This window comes from Leguminivora glycinivorella, chromosome 24, assembly GCF_023078275.1.
Source record: "Leguminivora glycinivorella isolate SPB_JAAS2020 chromosome 24, LegGlyc_1.1, whole genome shotgun sequence".
Classification (NCBI taxonomy): domain Eukaryota; kingdom Metazoa; phylum Arthropoda; class Insecta; order Lepidoptera; family Tortricidae; genus Leguminivora; species Leguminivora glycinivorella.
In genome coordinates this window covers 6868127-6890507 of record NC_062994.1, presented here as the reverse complement: position 1 = coordinate 6890507, position 22381 = coordinate 6868127, and the positions used below count along the sequence as shown (strand labels likewise).

Genomic DNA, 22381 nt, shown 5'->3' with positions numbered 1-22381 from the left:
GGTCAAATTACTTTATCCACTAGTGGATAAAATGCGTTTTTACCCGCTGGTATTAAAGGACAAAACACGTGTTTCCGAGCTAGTGAGGGGAAAACAACTTTGCCTCTGTAAAACAAATAACTAGGTATTGGTTCCGTACTACATTATGCCATCGACCCATTTTACCAGCAGTCGGGGCTTCAATTACCGTATAGAATATCGCTTCCTACATCGTTTTTTAATGGGTTGCTATAATAAATTGGTCAAGTTTCGTTATTAACTGGCCTGCATCGAGTGCATCTTATCTGCATTCCTTTTATTGCATTCTTTGTTAATTGCAAGTACTTAGAGATCGACTGATTGGTTCGTAATTACTATAAAATTACTTATTTATAGTTGGTCAAGCAAGTACGTCACTAGAAAAGGCGCGAAATTCAAAATGTGCGACAATAAACATTCGCGACTGAGTACCTACAGTTTTTTTTTTAATTTTCTGCTTTTAACCCCCGACGCAAAAACGACGAGGTGTTATAAGTTTGACGTGTCTGTCTGTATGTGTGTCTGTCTGTCTGTCTGTCTGTTTGTCTGTCTGTTTGTGTGTGTGTGTGTGTCCGAACGGATGAAACGATTTCGATTTAGTTTTTTTTGTTTGAAAGCTGAGTTAGTCGGGAGTGTTCTTAGCCATGTTTCATGAAAATCGGTCCACTATGTCGCGGTCGGGGATTTTTTCAAAATTTTAATTTTGTGGTTATATTAGGTTATTCTAATAGTGACGGAAACGGCATTAAAAACTTTATTTACACTTGTTTGAGGAAAATGTATTTATAACTTATTTAACATTAATAATTCAAAATCATCGTTTAAAAGTCAGTTCTAATAGCCAGCTTCGGGCATCAAGTTAAAATTTGTATGAAATGACTTTGCACTCTTGTGGATAAAATGCAAGTTTGCTATTCGTTTTTGAAGTATCAAGAGAGCTTTACCACCACCACCACCAGTTGGTGTGGTGAAAATAGCTGTTGCAACGTTAAGGTAGCATTCGGATCCCAGCAGTCGCGACCCAGCAGCCGCGACCGGGTCGCGACTGCTGGGATCCGAATGCTACCTTTCTTTACTGAACTCTAAGGCTTGCCACAGACAGTCTTAAAAATTCATAATCTTAAAAAAAAATTGTATGCAAACTGACCGTTCAAACTGACACTGACAGATCTGTCAGTGTCAATTAGCATACAATTTTTTTAAGATTATGAATTTTTAAGACTGTCTGTGGCAAGCCTTAATATCATATCAATAATAAGTTATTGATAACACTTAATAAAAGCTTATTATAATAACCTTGGGATCGATAAAAAGATAGAATATAATTAAAATCCACTTGAATTTTACTGATATTGGTTGTATTGTTATTTATTTGATATATTGTTTTGGTGGCAAGCCCACGTTTATATGACATATTGGAAATACACGGTTTGATATTACGTGAAAATAAAAATAATTGATCTGTGAAGTTTAAAATGAAGTTTTTTGATAAGGGCGTCGTTGGGCATACTAACAGTTTCACTCAAAATGATCTATTGCAATATGTAAGTATTGATCGACGTAAGGTGCATATTAGGGTAATTCCGAATGTCAGAAATGCTCTGGTAATTCCGAAAAGGGAATCTTGATACGATGGAAATAATGGTGATTTTTGTGTGACTTTCGAAATTAGACGACTATCGGAATTACCCTAATGCACTTAATATATATTATAAAGTTTACTTTTACTTATTCTCAAGGCCAAAATAGTTATTTGTTTTACAAGGGGGCAAAGTTGTTGTTTAACCGAACGTGCCAATATTGAAGCCCGAGCAAGCGAAAGATTCCAATATTGAACCGCGAGCGTAGCGAGTGGTTCAAAAAGTGGAATCTTGAGCGTTGCGAGGGTTTCAAGGCACGAAGGTTAAACAAACTTTGCCGCCGAGTGAAACACAAAATTTTTCACCACACCAACACGAACAAAATACTGACTATAAAACATCAAACTAAATCAAATCTATCAATTTGTTCAATGTTTATAATTCAAAATCATCATTTATAGGTAATTTCTACCAGCCAGCTCAAAATATCAAGTTAAAATTTGTATGAAATTACTTTACACTCTTGTGGATAAAATGCAATTTTGCTATCTGTTTTCGAATAGCAAAGTAAGCCTTTATCAGTTGGTGTGGTGAAAAGGTAATTATTTAAGCTTATTTTTTTCAAGTGACAATCAGAAACGTCTGCAATCGATGCCACTAGGCTTAGAATAAATTTAAAAGTGGAATATTACTGCCTTGGGTGAGATGTGAACTCACGGCCTCTGTACTTCATAAGCTTCTCGTATGGATCTGCCGGCATAGCCGAAATGTCGCCGATCGAACGAAACGCAGTCTGGCTCTGTCGCACTAATGCAGATGAGCGAAAACAGGTGGTTTTGACTTGCCACGAAAACTCTGGTGTCGAGTGAACAGACTGAGGACTGGTCACGGACGCTGTATAATAGGCTACTAGATTCATATCTAATTTGGCACAATAAATGATTGTCTGCTGTAATATTTGACATAAGAAACCAATATTTAATGATTTTGGGTATTAAATTTGTATGATGACTACGTATTTTTTATTCAAAAATTAGATTTTTTTTTGGCCACCGAAAACGCTGTCCGTGTAGTGACGTCATAGAATTCATGTCAAATCAATCACTGACATAATGACCCTTATGCCTCGTACTTACTTAAAATCTCAGAAAGTGTTGTTTTCGCACTGAATGACTTCATTCACAGAAAATCTATAGATGACATGGCTGATATTGTTTTTGCCTGATTACGTAAAGTATTCTTTAATAGTTATTTGTTATACAAGGGAGCAAAGTTGTATTTTAAGAGGGCTTTCGTGTTAAAAATTGTGAAATCGCAACCGAGCGCTCGATCATACCGTGTGTGGTATCAAATTAAAGGGCTTTGCGAGTAGTTTAAAAATATATATCACATTATAGGACTTTTTCTACTTGGTCTAACAAAATATGAGAAAATGTCCAAAAGTGGTAATAATTGTACCGGTGAAGGCTCGTTTTCAAAAAATTGGCAAAAATCAATAATAGCAATTTATAATCACTAAGGCATAACAGCAATTTAAGTAAACGTTGCAGATTAATTAGTACAAAACTTACTTCGATGTGATGTAGATTTTCAAAGAAATTGTCACTTAATTTTAGGTAATTTCTGAAAAAAATTAAATTCGCTTTAGGCTAGTTTACTCTTTTTCAAAAACTTAAAATAAAAATCTAGTCTGAAATGATTGTGGTACAGGATATACGAATTATAAATTTACCCGTTTTAATATTCAAAATTGTCCAAATTTTACAAATAAGATCGACTGATTCAGCTCTATACGTGCGTTTTTCTAAACGTGCATTAGAGAAAAATTCATAATTAATTTAATGACTTAGTTTTCAAAAATCCAGTCTTATAAAAATCAAGATAATAAGATGCTCTAACTGGAACTTGAATTAAATAAATCTATTGGATAACGGAAAGTGTAGTATTTCACCGACTAAAACTATCAATTTTACATTCTTTTGACGTTTTTTTTGAAAGCAGCCTTAAACGAGTGTGGAATTGCAACACGAACTAGCGAATGGATTCTAGGGTTGAACTACGAGCTAGCGAATGGATTCTATGGTTCGAAAATAGAATCCTGAGCGAAGCGAGTAGTTCAAAAATAGAATCCTGAGCGTAGAGAGTGTTGCAATACACACGAGGTAAAATAACTTTGCATCCCATGTGTAACACATAACTTTTCACCTCACTAAAGCGAGGAAACACGCAATAAAAACAACTGGAACATAATTGCACAGAAATATGTCAATTTGCGTTTATTACAATTTTCACGATGCACACCGACACCACAAGAGACATATTTGGGTGCGTTCCGTTTCACGCGTTTTGAGATTGCAATGTTACTTAAGGTGCGTTCTGAATAAGTACAGTGGAAAAGTGAAAAATACAATTTCTTGTACGATTTCAAGTGTTTTACGGTAAAATCATGTTATAAAATTGTTTGAATTTAGTGTTTTTAGTCGGATACAATTCGATATGAAATTATTTTTAACCATCGCCTCATATCTCTCAAGAAGGACGGTTATCAAGTCGTCTGTATGTTTTTTTTTATTATTTTATTTTTTATTTTTTTTAATGTTTGTTCCTCGATATCTCCGTCGTTACTGGACCGATTTTGAAAAATTTTTTTTTGATTGAATGTATATGCATACAGACTGGTCCCATTTTTCTCAGAACCCAGTTCTGATGATGGGATCCTGGAGAAATCGAGGGAACTCCTCGAATCTGAAAGGCATACATATGGTGATTTTTGTGTTTTTAAAGGAACAGCATGCATTTAGGTACGGAACAGTGACATTTGCTGCAGTGGAACTGCTGATGATGGCCAGAACGGAACTCTTCAAATCTGAACGGCACGCTTATAGTGACTTTGGTATTTGTATAAGAACAGCATGCACTTTCGTCCAGAACAGTGACATTTAGTGCAGTGGAATTGCTGATGATCGTCAGAACCGAACTCCTCAAATCTGAACGGCACGCTTATAGTGACTTTGGTATTTTTATAAGAACAGCATGCACTTTCGTCCAGAACAGTGACATTTGGTGCAGTGGAACTGCTGATGATGGCCAGAACCAAACTCCTCAAATCTGAACGGCACGCTTATAGTGACTTTGCCATTTTTATAAAAACAGCATGCGCTTACGTCTAGAACAGTGACATTTGGTACAGTGGAACTGCTGATGATGGTCAGAACCGAACTCCTCAAATCTGAACGGCACGCTTATAGTGACTTTGGTATTTTTATAAGAACAGCATGCACTTACGTCCAGAACATTTGGTGCAGTGGAACTGCTGATGATAGTCAGAACCGTACTCCTCAAATCTGAACGGCACACTCATAGTGACTTTGGTATTTTTGTAAGAAAAGCATGCATTTAAGTTCAGAACAGTGACATTTATTTAGTTATGTTTGTTAAGCATATTGAGTTTTCAAGTCAAAGTTTGTCAAGCTTCGATTTCTTATAATATAATCGGATTCATGAGGAATTGAGGAAACTCCTCAAACCTTAACGTTATACGCATATTCATTTGTGTTGCCATCTAATAATTAAAGCATTAAAAGCAGTTTTAAAAAATACTTACACATTTCTACATAATCCAACATTCGCAAGTAGCTTTCACCAGAACCCGAAAGGCGACGGTTTTTTTTTCTTAAAAATTATTACGTTCACGTCACATGATTTGTTAAGACAATTTAAGCACAGGGAGAAAATTGTCCTGTCTGGGACATGCCTTTACAAGAAATTATATTTAAAAAAAACCGGTCAAGTGCGAGTCGGACTCACTCACCGAGGGTTCCGTACCTACAAACTTTCAATAGTTGAATCATCAAAATGTTATTCATAGAACTCTACAGATTTGACTAAATCCCTCAAGACTCAATTTCCCAGATAACAAGTAATATTTTAATATGCAATTTTATTGTTAGACAACGTCCAAATAAAATCAAGACTATTCGACTTCAATAGTTTACGACTTACGACATGTCGCAAGGACGCTCCTGAACCGACCTCATTTATCAGGAAAAACGCGATGTAGGAAATGAGCGTTCAGCGTACAGCGACATCTATCGGCAAATTGAGTAAACTAATGCGCGCGAGCTAGTATGGAGGATGATTTTCATGGAATAATTGTTTATTTCGTGAACCGATTTTAACCATTTTTCCTCTATTTGAAAGCAGGTAATTTCATTGTTATTTTGTTAAAAAATACAGGTACAATAAACACCCGCAAGGGTGTTGAAATTGAAAATGTAAATCTGAAAGGTTTTTTATAAATTAAAAAAAAAGTTTTCAAGATACGTGTACGATTTTATTTTTCCTGTAATGTTCATTATAATAGCCATGTTTGGTGAAAATTTCATAAATTTATGTTGGTAAACTTCGGAGATAAGGGGGGGAACGGTATTTTTTTTTACATTTTCCTTCAAAAAACATTTTTTTTCCAAAACCAAAAAATTATAAAAAATAGTTTTGATATGTAAAGTTTGAGCTCTTTCTAACGATACCCCACTTGACCTAGTTACTTGAAATTTTCAGTTTACCCCCCTTTCATTTTGGCCATTTTCTATCATTTATATTAATTAATTAAAAAAAAAATCTTTCAACTTGTAGAGGTTCACAATGTTTTATAACTATTCCAAATTTCATATCGATAGCATAAGTAATTCTCGAGATATTTAACAATGTGACAGACGGACAGAGTCGCACCATAAGGGTTCCTGTTGTACCTTTTTGGTACGGAACCCTAAAAGTAACTAATGACACGTTCGGATTTCAAATATTCAGTATTCAGTATTCAGTATTCATTTAATCATTGCTTTGTGTGTACAACATAAGATCTTATAAATGGTAATGACTCAACACAACCCTGTAAGGGCACTGCAATAAAGTTCTTTGCACTCTTGTGGATAAAATGCGATTATGCTATCTGTTTTTAAAGAATAAAAAAGTCCTTTCCGAGCTAGTGAGGTGAAAAAATATTTTCCCCTCACTAGCTCGGAAACACGTGTTTTGTCCTTTAATACCAGCGGGTAAAAACGCATTTTATCCACTAGTGGGTAAAGTAATTTGACCTTGAATAAAGTCAAAATAACTGCTTTAAAATTGATAAAAGTTGGTGAATCTAGTAATAAAGATGACTTACCACCCGTGGAACTACTGGAAGCAGTGATAAACGCATTTTTTGCGTTGTAGTTTCCTCGCTATAGTGAGGGGAAAAGTTTTGTGTTACACTCGGGTGCAAATGTATTTTACTTCTCGTGTGTTAAAAAACTCGCAAGTTCAGGATTCTATTCTTGAATCACTCGCTTCGCTCGTGGTTCAACTATAGAATCCTTTCACTTGCTCGTTTTTCAATTCCACACTCGGCGTTAAAATACAACTTTGCCCCCTTGTATAACAAATAACTATTTTGCGGTTTATAAGTCGTAATAAAATATAGTGATATTTTTTTTCGGTCAATTGGACAGTAAGTAATAATATAAGACAAACTTTAAAAAAGGGTCAAGTAGCCTATTATTTCCGCCAAAAATGGGGTTGGCGGGACCAGGCGGGACTCTGCGCTCTGCGAATGTGGTGACTTGGCTCAAACCACTGAGCACATTATACAGCGCTGCCCTCTGCATGCTTTCCCAGGCCCTCCGGAAGACCTGTTACATTAACACCTGATGCAATCTCGTGGCTTGGTACCCTGAATGTGGAATTATAATTCTATCTACATATAGCGCCATACGTAGAATTGCAAATAGAAAAAAAACCAAGTATTAACTGCTTTGCAAATTTTGAGATTTCGTACTTTAGAAAAAAAACATACTCCAAAAAAAACTGTTTTTTTCACGGTTTTTTTTTTAATGTTTTTTTTTTCAAGCCAGAAAAACAACCGTTTTTTTGCAACCCTAGCCATACGAATAAATGAGATGAGCGATAGAGATCGCTACGATAACGATAATATCGTATTCATTTGTACGTATTTGTAAAAGTGACGAATCCGGCCGGATAATCGTTTTTTAACCCACGCTTAAAAACGACGGGTGTTACAAGTTTGACGTGTCTGTCTGTTTATCTGTCTGTGTGTGTTTCTGTCTGTGACATCGTAGCTCCCGAACGGATCAACCGATTTTAATTTAATTCTAATGAACACAAGTTAAATTATAATCTATTGAAAATATTTCAACTTGTGCTGTCTTAAAGTAGTCACACTACTATGTATATAAATTAAAACCGAAATAAATTACACATATGAAAGAATAAATTAATAGTTTAAAAAACACTATAAAACACGCTTTTATAAATGCACGTAAAAGCCAAAAATAAATTATGGATCGTTCAAGTTGTCTCTATTTGTGAGCTGAAGTTTAAAAACTATGTGCTTTTAATTATAATATTTGATTGTAAAAGCGTGGGGCGCTGGAACAGGAAAGACTTTTTGTATAACTTGCTGATAAATCAAATTATGCTATGTTACGGGAAGGAGGTTACACAGATTGACGCGCTAACTGGAGTTGCAGCATGACTAGTAGGTTCTACATTAAACAGTCAAATCAATTAAAAGTCAGTGTTCAAAGTACCAGTTTGTCGAACTCAGACAAAATATGCGCTAGTAGCGAGGAGAGTCGACAGTCACCGACACTTAGAACGCCGCTTTTTTCCGGTAATCAAAGTACAAAAGGGGAAAGTGTCTACAGTGACAGGATGCAGAGTTCTTGTTCGTGGACGAGATATCTTTGGTTCTCTTTGGTAACCCTTAGGCGGCATATGTAAACGTTATGTTCTTATGCAACTTCATTCGCCAGGAAGTTCGGATTAGTATTTGTTTTTTACAAGAAAGTCTTTCCTGTTCCAGCGCCCCACGCTTTTACAATCAAATATTATAATTAAAAGCACATAGTTTTTAAACTTCAGCTCACAAATAGAGACAACTTGAACGATCCATAATTTATTTTTGGCTTTTACGTGCATTTATAAAAGCGTGTTTTATAGTGTTTTTTAAACTATTAATTTATTTTATACTTTTTAGTCATTAATAATGAAATACTTTTAACATTTATACATAAATTTATTTCAAGTAGGCGGATTTTACATGCCATTTGTGGCTTAACGTGTACTTATTGCTAATTGCTACTTAATAATAACTAGAGTCTACCTTCTTATTACGGTATTATCATAAAAATGTTTATACCTAGTAAGTTATCCATAAAAGATAGACAATATAGACATGTGCCATTGCGGACTTTTTGAAGACATTAGAGAGACATACTTTCGCCATACATTGTTTTGAAGCTCTCAGCTAGTGGGATTTTGTTTGACTCGATTAGAAAATATTGTCACATTTCAACTAAATCAAAAAAAATTTAAGTATTTCTTTTTTGCCGAGCCCCCCTTTATTTGCTCTTAAGGGTCACAGGAAAACCATTACCCAGCTTATTTTAAATACAACGTTGATCTTTCTTTTATGCGGGGGGCTTCGCCCCCCAAGCCCCCCTTTGTTTGCTCTTAAAGGTCACAAGAAAACGCTAACCCAACTTATTTTAAATACTACGTTAATCTTTCTTTTATGCGGGGGGCTTCGCCCCTCGAGCCCCCCTTTTCGTTACTCTTAAGGGTAACAAGCAAAACCGTAACCCAACTCATTTTAAATACAACGTTGATCTTTCTTTCATGCGGGGGGCTTCGCCCCCCGAGCCCCCCTTTGTTTGCTCTTAAAGGTCACAAGAAAACGCTAACCCAACTTATTTTAAATACAACGTTGATCTTTCTTTTATGCGGGGGGCTTCGCCCCCGAGCCCCCCTTTTCCTTACTCTTAAGGGTCACAAGAAAACCCTAAACCAACTTATTTTAAATACAACGTTGATTTTTTGTTATGCGGGGGCTTCGCCCCCCGAGCCCCCCTTTGTTTGCTCTTAAAGGTCACAAGAAAACGCTAACCCAACTAATTTTAAATACTACGTCAATCTTTCTTTTATGCGGGGGGCTTCGCCTCCCGAGCCCCCCTTTTCGTTACTCTTAAGGGTAACAAGCAAAACCCTAACCCAACTTATTTTAAATACAACGTTGATCTTTCTTTCATGCGGGGGGCTTCGCCCCCCGAGCCCCCCTTTGTTTACTCTTAAAGGTCACAAGAAAACGCTAACCCAACTTATTTTAAATACAACGTTGATCTTTCTTTTATGCGGGGGGCTTCGCCCCCCGAGCCCCCCTTTGTTTGCTCTTAAAGGTCACAAGATAACGCTAACCCAACTTATTCTAAATACTACGTTGATCTTTCTTTTATGCGGGGGCTTCGCCCCCGAGCCCCCTTTTCGTTACTCTTAAGGGTAACAAGAAAACCCTTACCCAACTTATTTAAAATACAACGTTTATCTTTCTTTTATGCGGGGGCTTCGCCCCCGAGCCCCCTTTGTTTGCTTTTAAAGGTCACAAGAAAACGTTAACCCAACTTATCTTAAATACTACGTTGATCTTTCTTTCATGCGGGGGCTTCGCCCCCAAGCCCCCTTTGTTTGCTCTTAAAGGTCACAAGAAAACGCTAACCCAACTAATTTTAAATACTACGTCAATCTTTCTTTTATGCGGGGGCTTCGCCCACCGAGCCCCCCTTTTCGTTACTCTTAAGGGTAACAAGCAAAACCCTAACCCAACTTATTTTAAATACAACGTTGATCTTTCTTTCATGCGGGGGGCTTCGCCCCCCGAGCCCCCCTTTGTTTGCTCTTAAAGGTCACAAGAAAACGCTAACCCAACTTATTTTAAATACAACGTTGATCTTTCTTTTATGCGGGGGGCTTCGCCCCCCGAGCTCCCCTTTGTTTGCTCTTAAAGGTCACAAGAAAACGCTAACCCAACTTATTCTAAATACTACGTTGATCTTTCTTTCATGCGGGGGCTTCGCCCCCGAGCCCCTTTTCTTTACTCTTAAGGATCACAAGAAAACCTTAACCCAACTTATTTTAAATACAACGTTGATCTTTCTTTTATGCGGGGGCTTCGCCCCCGAGCCCCCCTTTGTTTGCTCTGAAAGGTCACAAGAAAACGCTAACCCAACTTATCTTAAATACTACGTTGATCTTTCTTTCATGCGGGGGCTTCGCCCCCGAGCCCCCCTTGTTTGCTCTTAAAGGTCACAAGAAAACCTTAACCCAACTTATTTTAAATACAACGTTGATCTTTCTTTTATGCGGGGGCTTCGCCCCCGAGCCCCCCTTTGTTTGCTCTGAAAGGTCACAAGAAAACGCTAACCCAACTTATCTTAAATACTACGTTGATCTTTCTTTCATGCGGGGGCTTCGCCCCCGAGCCCCCTTTGTTTGCTCTTAAAGGTCACAAGAAAACGCTAACCCAACGTATCTTAAATACTACGTTGATCTTTCTTTCATGCGGGGGCTTCGCCCCCGAGCCCCCTTTGTTTACTCTTAAGGGTCACAAGAAAACCCTAACCCAACTTATCTTAAATACTACGTTGATCTTTCTTTCATGCGGGGGGCTTCGCCCCCCGAGCCCCCCTTTGTTTACTCTTAAGGGTCACAAGAAAACCCTAAACCAACTTATTTTAAATACAACGTTGATCTTTCTTTTATGCGGGGGGCTTCGCCCTCCGAGCCCCCCTTTGTTTGCTCTTAAAGGTCACAAGAAAACGCTAACCCAACTAATTTTAAATACTACGTCAATCTTTCTTTTATGCGGGGGGCTTTGCCTCCCGAGCCCCCCTTTTCGTTACTCTTAAGGGTAACAATCAAAACCCTAACCCAACTTATTTTAAATACAACGTTGATCTTTCTTTCATGCGGGGGGCTTCGCCCCCCGAGCCCCCCTTTGTTTGTTCTTAAAGGTCACAAGAAAACGCTAACCCAACTTATTTTAAATACAACGTTGATCTTTCTTTTATGCGGGGGCTTCGCCCCCGAGCCCCCTTTGTTTGCTCTTAAAGGTCACAAGAAAACGCTAACCCAACTTATTTTAAATACTACGTTAATCTTTCTTTTATGCGGGGGCTTCGCCCCCGAGCCCCCCTTTCGTTACTCTTAAGGGTAACAAGAAAACCCTAACCTAACTTATTTAAAATACAACGTTTATCTTTCTTTTATGCGGGGGCTTCGCCCCCGAGCCCCCTTTGTTTGCTCTTAAAGGTCACAAGAAAACGCTAACCTAACTTATCTTAAATACTACGTTGATCTTTCTTTCATGCGGGGGGCTTCGCCCCCCGAGCCCCCCTTTGTTTGCTCTTAAAGGTCACAAGAAAACGCTAACCCAACTAATTTTAAATACTACGTCAATCTTTCTTTTATGCGGGGGGCTTCGCCTCCCGAGCCCCCCTTTCGTTACTCTTAAGGGTAACAAGCAAAACCCTAACCCAACTTATTTTAAATACAACGTTGATCTTTCTTTCATGCGGGGGGCTTCGCCCCCCGAGCCCCCCTTTGTTTGCTCTTAAAGGTCACAAGAAAACGCTAACCCAACTTATTTTAAATACAACGTTGATCTTTCTTTTATGCGGGGGGCTTCGCCCCCGAGCCCCCCTTTGTTTGCTCTTAAAGGTCACAAGAAAACGCTAACCCAACTTATTTTAAATACTACGTTAATCTTTCTTTTATGCGGGGGCTTCGCCCCCGAGCCCCCCTTTTCGTTACTCTTAAGGGTAACAAGAAAACCCTAACCTAACTTATTTAAAATACAACGTTTATCTTTCTTTTATGCGGGGGCTTCGCCCCCGAGCCCCCTTTGTTTGCTCTTAAAGGTCACAAGAAAACGCTAACCCAACTTATCTTAAATACTACGTTGATCTTTCTTTCATGCGGGGGCTTCGCCCCCGAGCCCCCCTTTGTTTGCTCTTAAGGGTCACAAGAAAACCCTAACCCAACTTATTTTAAATACTACGTTGATCTTTCTTTTATGCGGGGGCTTCGCCCCCGAGCCCCCTTTTCCTTACTCTTAAGGGTCACAAGAAAACCCTAAACCAACTTATTTTAAATACAACGTTGATCTTTCTTTTATGCGGGGGCTTCGCCCCCCGAGCCCCCTTTGTTTGCTCTTAAAGGTCACAAGAAAACGCTAACCCAACTAATTTTAAATACTACGTCAATCTTTCTTTTATGCGGGGGGCTTCGCCTCCCGAGCCCCCCTTTTCGTTACTCTTAAGGGTAACAAGCAAAACCCTAACCCAACTTATTTTAAATACAACGTTGATCTTTCTTTCATGCGGGGGGCTTCGCCCCCCGAGCCCCCCTTTGTTTGCTCTTAAAGGTCACAAGAAAACGCTAACCCAACTTATTTTAAATACAACGTTGATCTTTCTTTTATGCGGGGGGCTTCGCCCCCCGAGCCCCCCTTTGTTTGCTCTTAAAGGTCACAAGAAAACGCTAACCCAACTTATTTTAAATACTACGTTAATCTTTCTTTTATGCGGGGGCTTCGCCCCCGAGCCCCCTTTTCGTTACTCTTAAGTGTAACAAGAAAACCCTAACCTAACTTATTTAAAATACAACGTTGATCTTTCTTTTATGCGGGGCTTCGCCCCCGAGCCCCCTTTGTTTGCTCTGAAAGGTCACAAGAAAACGCTAACCCAACTTATCTTAAATACTACGTTGATCTTTCTTTCATGCGGGGGCTTCGCCCCCGAGCCCCCTTTGTTTGCTCTTAAAGGTCACAAGAAAACGCTAACCCAACGTATCTTAAATACTACGTTGATCTTTCTTTCATGCGGGGGCTTCGCCCCCCGAGCCCCCCTTTGTTTACTCTTAAGGGTCACAAGAAAACCCTAACCCAACTTATCTTAAATACTACGTTGATCTTTCTTTCATGCGGGGGGCTTCGCCCCCCGAGCCCCCCTTTGTTTACTCTTAAGGGTCACAAGAAAACGCTAACCCAACTAATTTTAAATACTACGTCAATCTTTCTTTTATGCGGGGGGCTTTGCCTCCCGAGCCCCCCTTTTCGTTACTCTTAAGGGTAACAAGCAAAACCCTAACCCAACTTATTTTAAATACAACGTTGATCTTTCTTTCATGCGGGGGGCTTCGCCCCCGAGCCCCCTTTGTTTGTTCTTAAAGGTCACAAGAAAACGCTAACCCAACTTATTTTAAATACAACGTTGATCTTTCTTTTATGCGGGGGGCTTCGCCCCCCGAGCCCCCCTTTGTTTGCTCTTAAAGGTCACAAGAAAACGCTAACCCAACTTATTTTAAATACTACGTTAATCTTTCTTTTATGCGGGGGCTTCGCCCCCGAGCCCCCCTTTTCGTTACTCTTAAGGGTAACAAGAAAACCCTAACCTAACTTATTTAAAATACAACGTTTATCTTTCTTTTATGCGGGGGGCTTCGCCCCCCGAGCCCCCCTTTGTTTGCTCTTAAAGGTCACAAGAAAACGCTAACCCAACTTATCTTAAATACTACGTTGATCTTTCTTTCATGCGGGGGCTTCGCCCCCGAGCCCCCCTTTGTTTGCTCTTAAAGGTCACAAGAAAACGCTAACCCAACTAATTTTAAATACTACGTCAATCTTTCTTTTATGCGGGGGCTTCGCCTCCCGAGCCCCCTTTTCGTTACTCTTAAGGGTAACAAGCAAAACCCTAACCCAACTTATTTTAAATACAACGTTGATCTTTCTTTCATGCGGGGGCTTCGCCCCCGAGCCCCCCTTTTTGTTTGCTCTTAAAGGTCACAAGAAAACGCTAACCCAACTTATTTTAAATACAACGTTGATCTTTCTTTTATGCGGGGGCTTCGCCCCCCGAGCCCCCTTTGTTTGCTCTTAAAGGTCACAAGAAAACGCTAACCCAACTTATTTTAAATACTACGTTAATCTTTCTTTTATGCGGGGGGCTTCGCCCCCCGAGCCCCCCTTTTCGTTACTCTTAAGGGTAACAAGAAAACCCTAACCTAACTTATTTAAAATACAACGTTTATCTTTCTTTTATGCGGGGGGCTTCGCCCCCCGAGCCCCCTTTGTTTGCTCTTAAAGGTCACAAGAAAACGCTAACCCAACTTATCTTAAATACTACGTTGATCTTTCTTTCATGCGGGGGGCTTCGCCCCCCGAGCCCCCCTTTGTTTACTCTTAAGGGTCACAAGAAAACCCTAACCCAACTTATTTTAAATACTACGTTGATCTTTCTTTTATGCGGGGGGCTTCGCCCCCCGAGCCCCCCTTTTCCTTACTCTTAAGGGTCACAAGAAAACCCTAAACCAACTTATTTTAAATACAACGTTGATCTTTCTTTTATGCGGGGGGCTTCGCCCCCCGAGCCCCCCTTTGTTTGCTCTTAAAGGTCACAAGAAAACGCTAACCCAACTAATTTTAAATACTACGTCAATCTTTCTTTTATGCGGGGGGCTTCGCCTCCCGAGCCCCCCTTTTCGTTACTCTTAAGGGTAACAAGCAAAACCCTAACCCAACTTATTTTAAATACAACGTTGATCTTTCTTTCATGCGGGGGGCTTCGCCCCCCGAGCCCCCCTTTGTTTGCTCTTAAAGGTCACAAGAAAACGCTAACCCAACTTATTTTAAATACAACGTTGATCTTTCTTTTATGCGGGGGCTTCGCCCCCGAGCCCCCTTTGTTTGCTCTTAAAGGTCACAAGAAAACGCTAACCCAACTTATTTTAAATACTACGTTAATCTTTCTTTTATGCGGGGGCTTCGCCCCCGAGCCCCCCTTTCGTTACTCTTAAGTGTAACAAGAAAACCCTAACCTAACTTATTTAAAATACAACGTTTATCTTTCTTTTATGCGGGGGGCTTCGCCCCCCGAGCCCTCCTTTGTTTGCTCTTAAAGGTCACAAGAAAACACTAACCCAACTTATCTTAAATACTACGTTGATCTTTCTTTCATGCGGGGGGCTTCGCCCCCCGAGCCCCTCTTTGTTTGCTCTTAAAGGTCACAAGAAAACGCTAACCCAACTTATTCTAAATACTACGTTTGATCTTTCTTTCATGCTTCCCCCTCGAGCCTCCCCCCCCCCTTTTTCTGTTCTTATCTTCCGGCACCATCATCAGGCCTTGAAACCTAATCGTAGTCATAGTTCATTACAAGACTTTTCTAAGAAGCCCAAAAACAGCTATGATACGATGTTCCATCATGTAGTTCCAGCTCATATCTTCCGGCTCCATCATCAGACCTTGAAACCTAATTGTAGTCAAAGTTCATTACAAGACTTTCCTAAGAAGCCCAAAAACAGCTATGATACGATGTTCCATCATGTAGTTCCAGTTCATATCTTTCGGCTTCATCATCAGACCTTGAAACCTAATCGTAGTCAAAGTTCATTACAAGACTTTTCTAAGAAACCCAAAAACGGCTATGATACGATGTTCCATCATGTAGTTCCAGTTCATATCTTCCGACTCCATCATCAGATCAGCTCAACAGTACCATATTATTGTATTGTCATCGGAACTACATATAGCTGCCAATTTTCATTACGCTACGACTCCTGGAAGATGGTTAAATTAGCTTCCTTAGATTCCATTACATACATAGTTACATACACGACGACCTAATAAAAGCGTGTTAAAAAGTGACCAAGTCCTCTGGTGCCTGAGGCTGGAATCGAACCAGCGTACTCTCCAATCGCGGGAGATGCCTCTTTATCCGCTCGGTCTCGGTCACAGCTGTCGAGGTCGAAATTATCTCTCATATGAGTAATCTATACAAGGACTCGTAGCGCCCTCTGTCCATCCCTAGGGCAGAACGGTATGGTTCTTGCCCCCCGTGTGAACCAAACTCAGGTTGGTTCAGGTTGGTGGATTTTAATTTTTTTTTTTTGTTTAAAAACTAAGTTAGTCGGGAGTATCTTAGCCATGTTTGATGGAAATCGGTTAGGTTATTCACAAATTTTGACTTTCGCTCAACAGGTGGAAGCACTTATGAAGGAGTCAGCGATTCACCAACAGACCGAAGGGAACTACAGCTGGTTGAAATCTAGGCAAACACAACATGACTATTCTAAAGACTTGGAGGCTTTCATACCTATGGTTTCTAAGGTAAATATTATAATTGCCTCCCCCAATATATAACTGAAGAGCAAACTTACGCAAAATTTGTTAACAAACTAAAAACCTACTTAATCGAGCACAGTTTTTACACCTTACAAGAGTTTTTCAACGCAAATGAGTACTATTCCAAGAAATAAATAAATAAATACACTATATTATTTTACTTATATACAGGAAATAGGCTGGATTTTTATATTTAGGATTAAGTACTTTAGTTATAAGATGCTTGTTTCTTTTTTAATATATTATGTGTACCATATTGCAATACACTGTAGGGTATCATGTTGCTATGTAACTATTTATTGTACCTAGTGTAAGATCTGTACACCAACATGAGAGCAATAAAAATTCTATTCTATTCTATAGTTATTTGTTTTACAAGGGGGAAAAGTTGTTGTTAAACCGCACGTGCCCATATTGATACCCGAGCAAGCGAAATATATTGAACTTAGATACTGAAATTAGGAAGTGGAATGAGCGTGTGATGAGCACAGATATTTGTTCCTGAGTCATGGATGTCTTCTATGTATATAAGTACTATATGTATTTACCTATATAAGTAAGTATATCGTCGCCTAGCACCCATAGTACAAGCTTTGCTTAGTTTGGGGCTATGTTGATCTGTGTAAGGTGTCTCCCAATATTTATTTATTTATTATTTTCACTTCTTTCTGATCTTAACCCATTTGCAAATAAATTATTGTTTGTTTAGATGTCTCCAGAAAGCTGCGCCTACGTCGCCGTGAAACTGGACAAGCTGACAGAAGATGGCAGCACTACGGTGCTCGGCCATTTTAGACGGCTACTGTTAGAGCAGGATAGCATGCGGCTTATAGAGGGAGCGACAAGGAGGGATAGAGTGCGTCCGGACTTGGGGGAACGGCGGGCTGTTGTGTCGTTTATTTTAGAAAAAGAGTGTACTAATTGTAATACTTCTATTTTTAATGCATCTTTAAAATGAATGAGAATATTATATCTAAGTTAGGTAACCTAACTAATTTTGAACTAATGGAAAATGGAATAAAACCGGCCAAGAGCGTCTCGGGCCACGCTCAAGGTTCAAAATTTTTGTCAAAACCTGTTCAACCTATCAAGTTCAAAATATTTTTTCTAGGTAGTCTTTATAAAGTTCTACTTTTGTCATTTTTTTCATATTTTTTAATTTGGGGTTCGAGTCCTGCCCGAGGCGTGAATGTTTAGAGACGTTTGACATGGTAAAAAATTAGTTTAATAGTAGATAATTGTGAATGACGTGTTATTTAATAAGAAATAAATATTCACTATCGTGGTACCGCTTTTTCTCTCCAGCTTTACGTAAACTACATGATTTTTTTGGTGAGCAACTGGCTATCAGGCATATGTTGTCGCAATGAAAAAGTGGTGCCATGATGACGTCACACACAGCCGTCATCTAGGCGTTTCCACAATCTATGCTACACGAGCAAAGGACGTAGCGATATTTTATAAAAATCAGTAAATCATACTACTGGGACTACCTCTACATTCCTAATGACGTTTGTTCGAAAATCACTTGGCCTAACTCATTTGGCCGAATTATGAAATGCCTAACGCTCTTTTGGCCTAACGATCATTTGGCATAATTTAAATTTTGCCCCAAAAATGACATTACCCAGAACCGATTCGCTGTTAGAAAGGTAGGTTTAGGTTAGGTTAGAACCGTGACCTCACACAAATCCGAATCGCTTCTAAAAAAGTGGGTTTAACGGCCTTAGGCGAAACAATATTAGGACATTTAAATTAGGCCAAATGAAAAAACTTTAGACTCTAAAAATCGAAGAAAAAACTTTAGGAATCTAGATATACATCCATATTACTTACTCGTACGTATTTTATAACCTTTCCTACTTCCTTCTAGCCTTCGCCTAAGCACAGTAAAGCGCCTAAGCATACCTAATAAAGATCTCTCGGTTACCTCACAGTTCCCGCCTGCCAAAAACTCGACCAGTCGACCTGTACTGTCATATATCTCACTCATACAAGCATGGTACGCGTTCACCTACACGAGCTTAGACTGTATGCTAGGAACGCGCCTCTTTCATATATTTGAAAAAAAAAAAATATATATATATATATTTATATTTGATTGCCATTTTCCGAGCTGTGGCCTAAGCTTACCGATTTACTGATTCAGTGTTTTCTCTATGCTAAAGTGCCTTTTTGCTGAACTTTTTTTTTAATTCTCCATGCATGACTATTATTCTGTCATTTAGAAAAGATGTCAAATTCAGATGTCACAAAAAAAATCAAACGTAAACAATTTTTAAAACTACAAAATTTACCAAAAAATGGTATAAACGAAACTTGTAAAAACAGGATTCCTCTTGAGAGAAACAATCATGATACTAGGCTGGACGGATCCACCCGGACTTCCCTATGGCGTTGGGAATCATCGAACTCTTCTTATTAAATCTACGCCTCGTTCTAACACAGTCGCTATCATGTATAATACCATTTTGCAGGAGTGCTAGTCCTAACTACGGAACCCCAACCTCAAGAGGAACCCAAAAAGGCAGAACCATCACACAACCCACCAGTTGCTCGCAAGTCCAACAGATCCTAAGCACTATTTATGCCGATATAGAATCCCCACTCAAAATGCCTTTCGAATGTATCCACAGGTATCCAATGAGGAAGCAACAACTACATCGCAACGCTATCGCCGACGGCGTCGTCAATGTGTCTCAAGTCCATCTCAATGTCGACGGCAACAGACACATCTTCGCAAAAACAAGCATCCTAAGCATGGACCTAGGAGAAGATGCTACTACCAGCATGATGTTCCTAGGAAGTGACGACTTATCAAACCAGAGAGTCGGACGCTTGAATGTAGCTGAACGTGACTATAACAGCTCCACTGATGATTTCAGATATCAATATCCGGACAGAATTAAACGTCAGCATGTCGACTTTTCCCTAAGCACACCGGATGATGAAAGCATTTTCCTCAACACACAAACTATAAACAGGTTCGACAGCGCTTGCCCCTCTCCCTCAGACGAGACTCTTCTCCCGACCAAACCATCCAAATTTGACTATTATGTGAGTCCCACAGATTCAAGACTGAGCACATTTCGCCACAGACCCATGAACAGTATCAAACCTTCTTGTTACTGCGACCACTGCATGACCCCTGACAGAATGTCTAACAAATCGCACGCATTCTCAAACACTGTAAACTCAATGTATTATACAAACAGTTTGGACAGTAACCAACTTATAGAAATTCCCATTAAAAAAAACGAAATGACAGAAACGACTCGCAGTTACAATATATTCACGTCGTCCATGTCAAGTCTTCACAATTCGTCCTTTTATATTCATCCGAATATTAATGAAGATACACGTAATGAGACATATCGCCCTTATTATAGTTCGAATTCCTCAATGGAAGATAGCAAGTCTCCTCAACCCTGTCTGCGGAGAGAAAAACCGTACGATAGTAGATATCAGAAAGATAAGCCTGCTAAAACTTCTCCTCGCAGTGATCAATCCTATGACAGTAGAAATTGCGAAGATGGGAAGTATCTTCAAACTTATCCGCGAAGTGGACAGTACGACAGCAGAAATCACGAAAACAGCAAATCTAAAACCCATAAACGGAGTGACCAGTCATATGACAGCAAAAATTGCGAAGACGGAAAGTACCTTCAAACCTGTCCGAGGAGCGACCAGTCATGTTCCAGCGTAGATTACGAAGACAAGACTCCTCTAAGCTACCCGCGTGGTGATTTGTTATATGATACTAGAAACTATGAAGATAACAAGTCTCTTGTTACCTACCCACGTAGTGAACAGTCGTCGTATGAGAGTAGAATTTGTGAAGATGGCAAGTACCAAACTTATCCGCGCGGTGATCAATCATATGAGACCAGAAATCAGGAAAACTACAAATCTACTAAAACCTATCGTAGTGACCAGTCATATGATAACAGAAACTGTGAAGATGGCAAGTACCTTCAAACTTATCCGCGTAGTGAACAGGGATATGACAGCAGAAACCGGGAAGACAAGTCTCCACAGTCCTATATGCGTAGCGAATCGTGTGATAGCAGAAGTTATGAAGAAACTCCTCAATCGCGCAGTGATAAGTCATACGGTAGCAGAAATCATTATAATCAATCCAATACCGCTTCCAGCAACTGTTCACCCCCGAGCTGTAAACACAACTACTTTACTAACTGCAGCCCACAGCATAAGCACTTCGATTTTAATGCGGAAACGAATGACAGCTCTTATCCGGATACCGCAAGAAGGGTTTCATACGAAAAAGTCTCTTGTAGTCCAGTCAATAGACCGATCAATGGAATATTATATAAGAAATCATCCCGAAAACCTAATAAAGGAGTCAGAATTCAAGGTGACGATGACAGCTATTCGACCAACTCGCAAAAGCGATGTGGTGTGACACCTCCCAACACCGCAGCGAGCAACAAGTATTTTAACCCGAACACTCCAAAACGTGATTTTAAAGTCGACAGTAGTTCAAATACATCAGAGGATGAGAAAGACAATCACATTCTAACTCCAGCAAATAGTAGACAGTTTCAGAAGAAGTTGGAAAAAGTGACAATAAGCCAGCAACGCTGCAAATTAGCCGAATGTTCCTGTGATCACGTGGAACGTGATCCGTTTGACCAGAAAGACGCAGGCACTGAATGTCTCATTATTGACGACCGCGAATCCAAATGTATTTGTTATAAAGTATGCAACTGCGCTCAGAACCCTAACGATTGCCAGTGTCCAAGTAATAAATTAAACAAGCTAATAGATAGTAACTTGAAACGTAGACAGCAAGGGAAATGTAACCACGACTGTTCCTGCCATCACAACGTTGAAGAAAAAAGTGGTGACAGCACTAGTCAGAATCTGACAATGGACGAAACTTATACTTCAACTGAAAACTGGGTTGGAACTAAAATGAATTCACCGAGCTTTATCATCAAAAGATCTGCAAGTTACACCTTGTCGATAAATAGTCTGACTACTAAAATGAATTGTCCAAAATCTGCAAGTTACGTGTCCAGTTGTAATATAAGTCTGTGCCCGGAGCAACAGGAAGCATTCTCGAAGATTCCAAAGTGCGTGATCAACCATTTGGTAGATCATAAAGTCGCTTTTCATATTGTGAAGTTATGGGACGAGAGTTAGACTTTGCACGATAAAAACCGGCCATGCATGCATATTTGTTAAGACATATTTTTCCCCGAACGCAAAACAGAGACTCCAATTTTCTATTTTCAATAATCCGTATATATAAAACTATATTATTAATAGTAGCGAATCGTTATAATGCAAGAGAATGTGTGAGGTTTCGCGGAATATATAAATAACGTTTTATTTCTTGTCCAACGTTTCTTGTCACCAAAGTTAAAAAACTTCAGATCTATTTTAATCTGAGTATTTACAATTAGAAAACTGTTTGCCATTGTGATATAAGGATGTAATAACGTATATCTTGGATAATTTAATTAAAAAATGTGTGGCCGGTTTTTATCGTGTACAGTCCTCATTAATATTCTGCAATTATTTAAGACATCTATGTACCTGTTTGTAATATACCTAAAGACATCAAAACATAACTGCGTGTGTATGAATAACAAGTTTCGAATATCCAAAATAAAAAAAGAGAATTCAGTTACAATTTTGTTTTATTTTAAGGTAAAATGTCGGTAAAGCTTCTGCCACACATAAAGCGTTTTGATAGCGAAGCGTTAGCGCGCGCAATCCGCGCTCGTTAGTTCCCGCCGGC

At 39.3% G+C, this 22381-nt stretch overlaps 1 protein-coding gene across 1 annotated transcript; it reads left to right on the top strand.

Annotated features, from left to right (window-relative positions):
- The first annotated feature begins 1434 nt into the window (after positions 1-1434).
- On the top strand, positions 1435-18498 carry LOC125238977. Its single transcript, XM_048146478.1, has 4 exons — positions 1435-1562; positions 16471-16599; positions 17324-17537; positions 18488-18498. Exons 1-4 carry the CDS (start codon positions 1494-1496, stop codon positions 18496-18498), a joined length of 423 nt encoding a protein of 140 aa, XP_048002435.1. The 5' UTR covers positions 1435-1493.
- The last annotated feature ends 3883 nt before the right edge of the window (positions 18499-22381 follow it).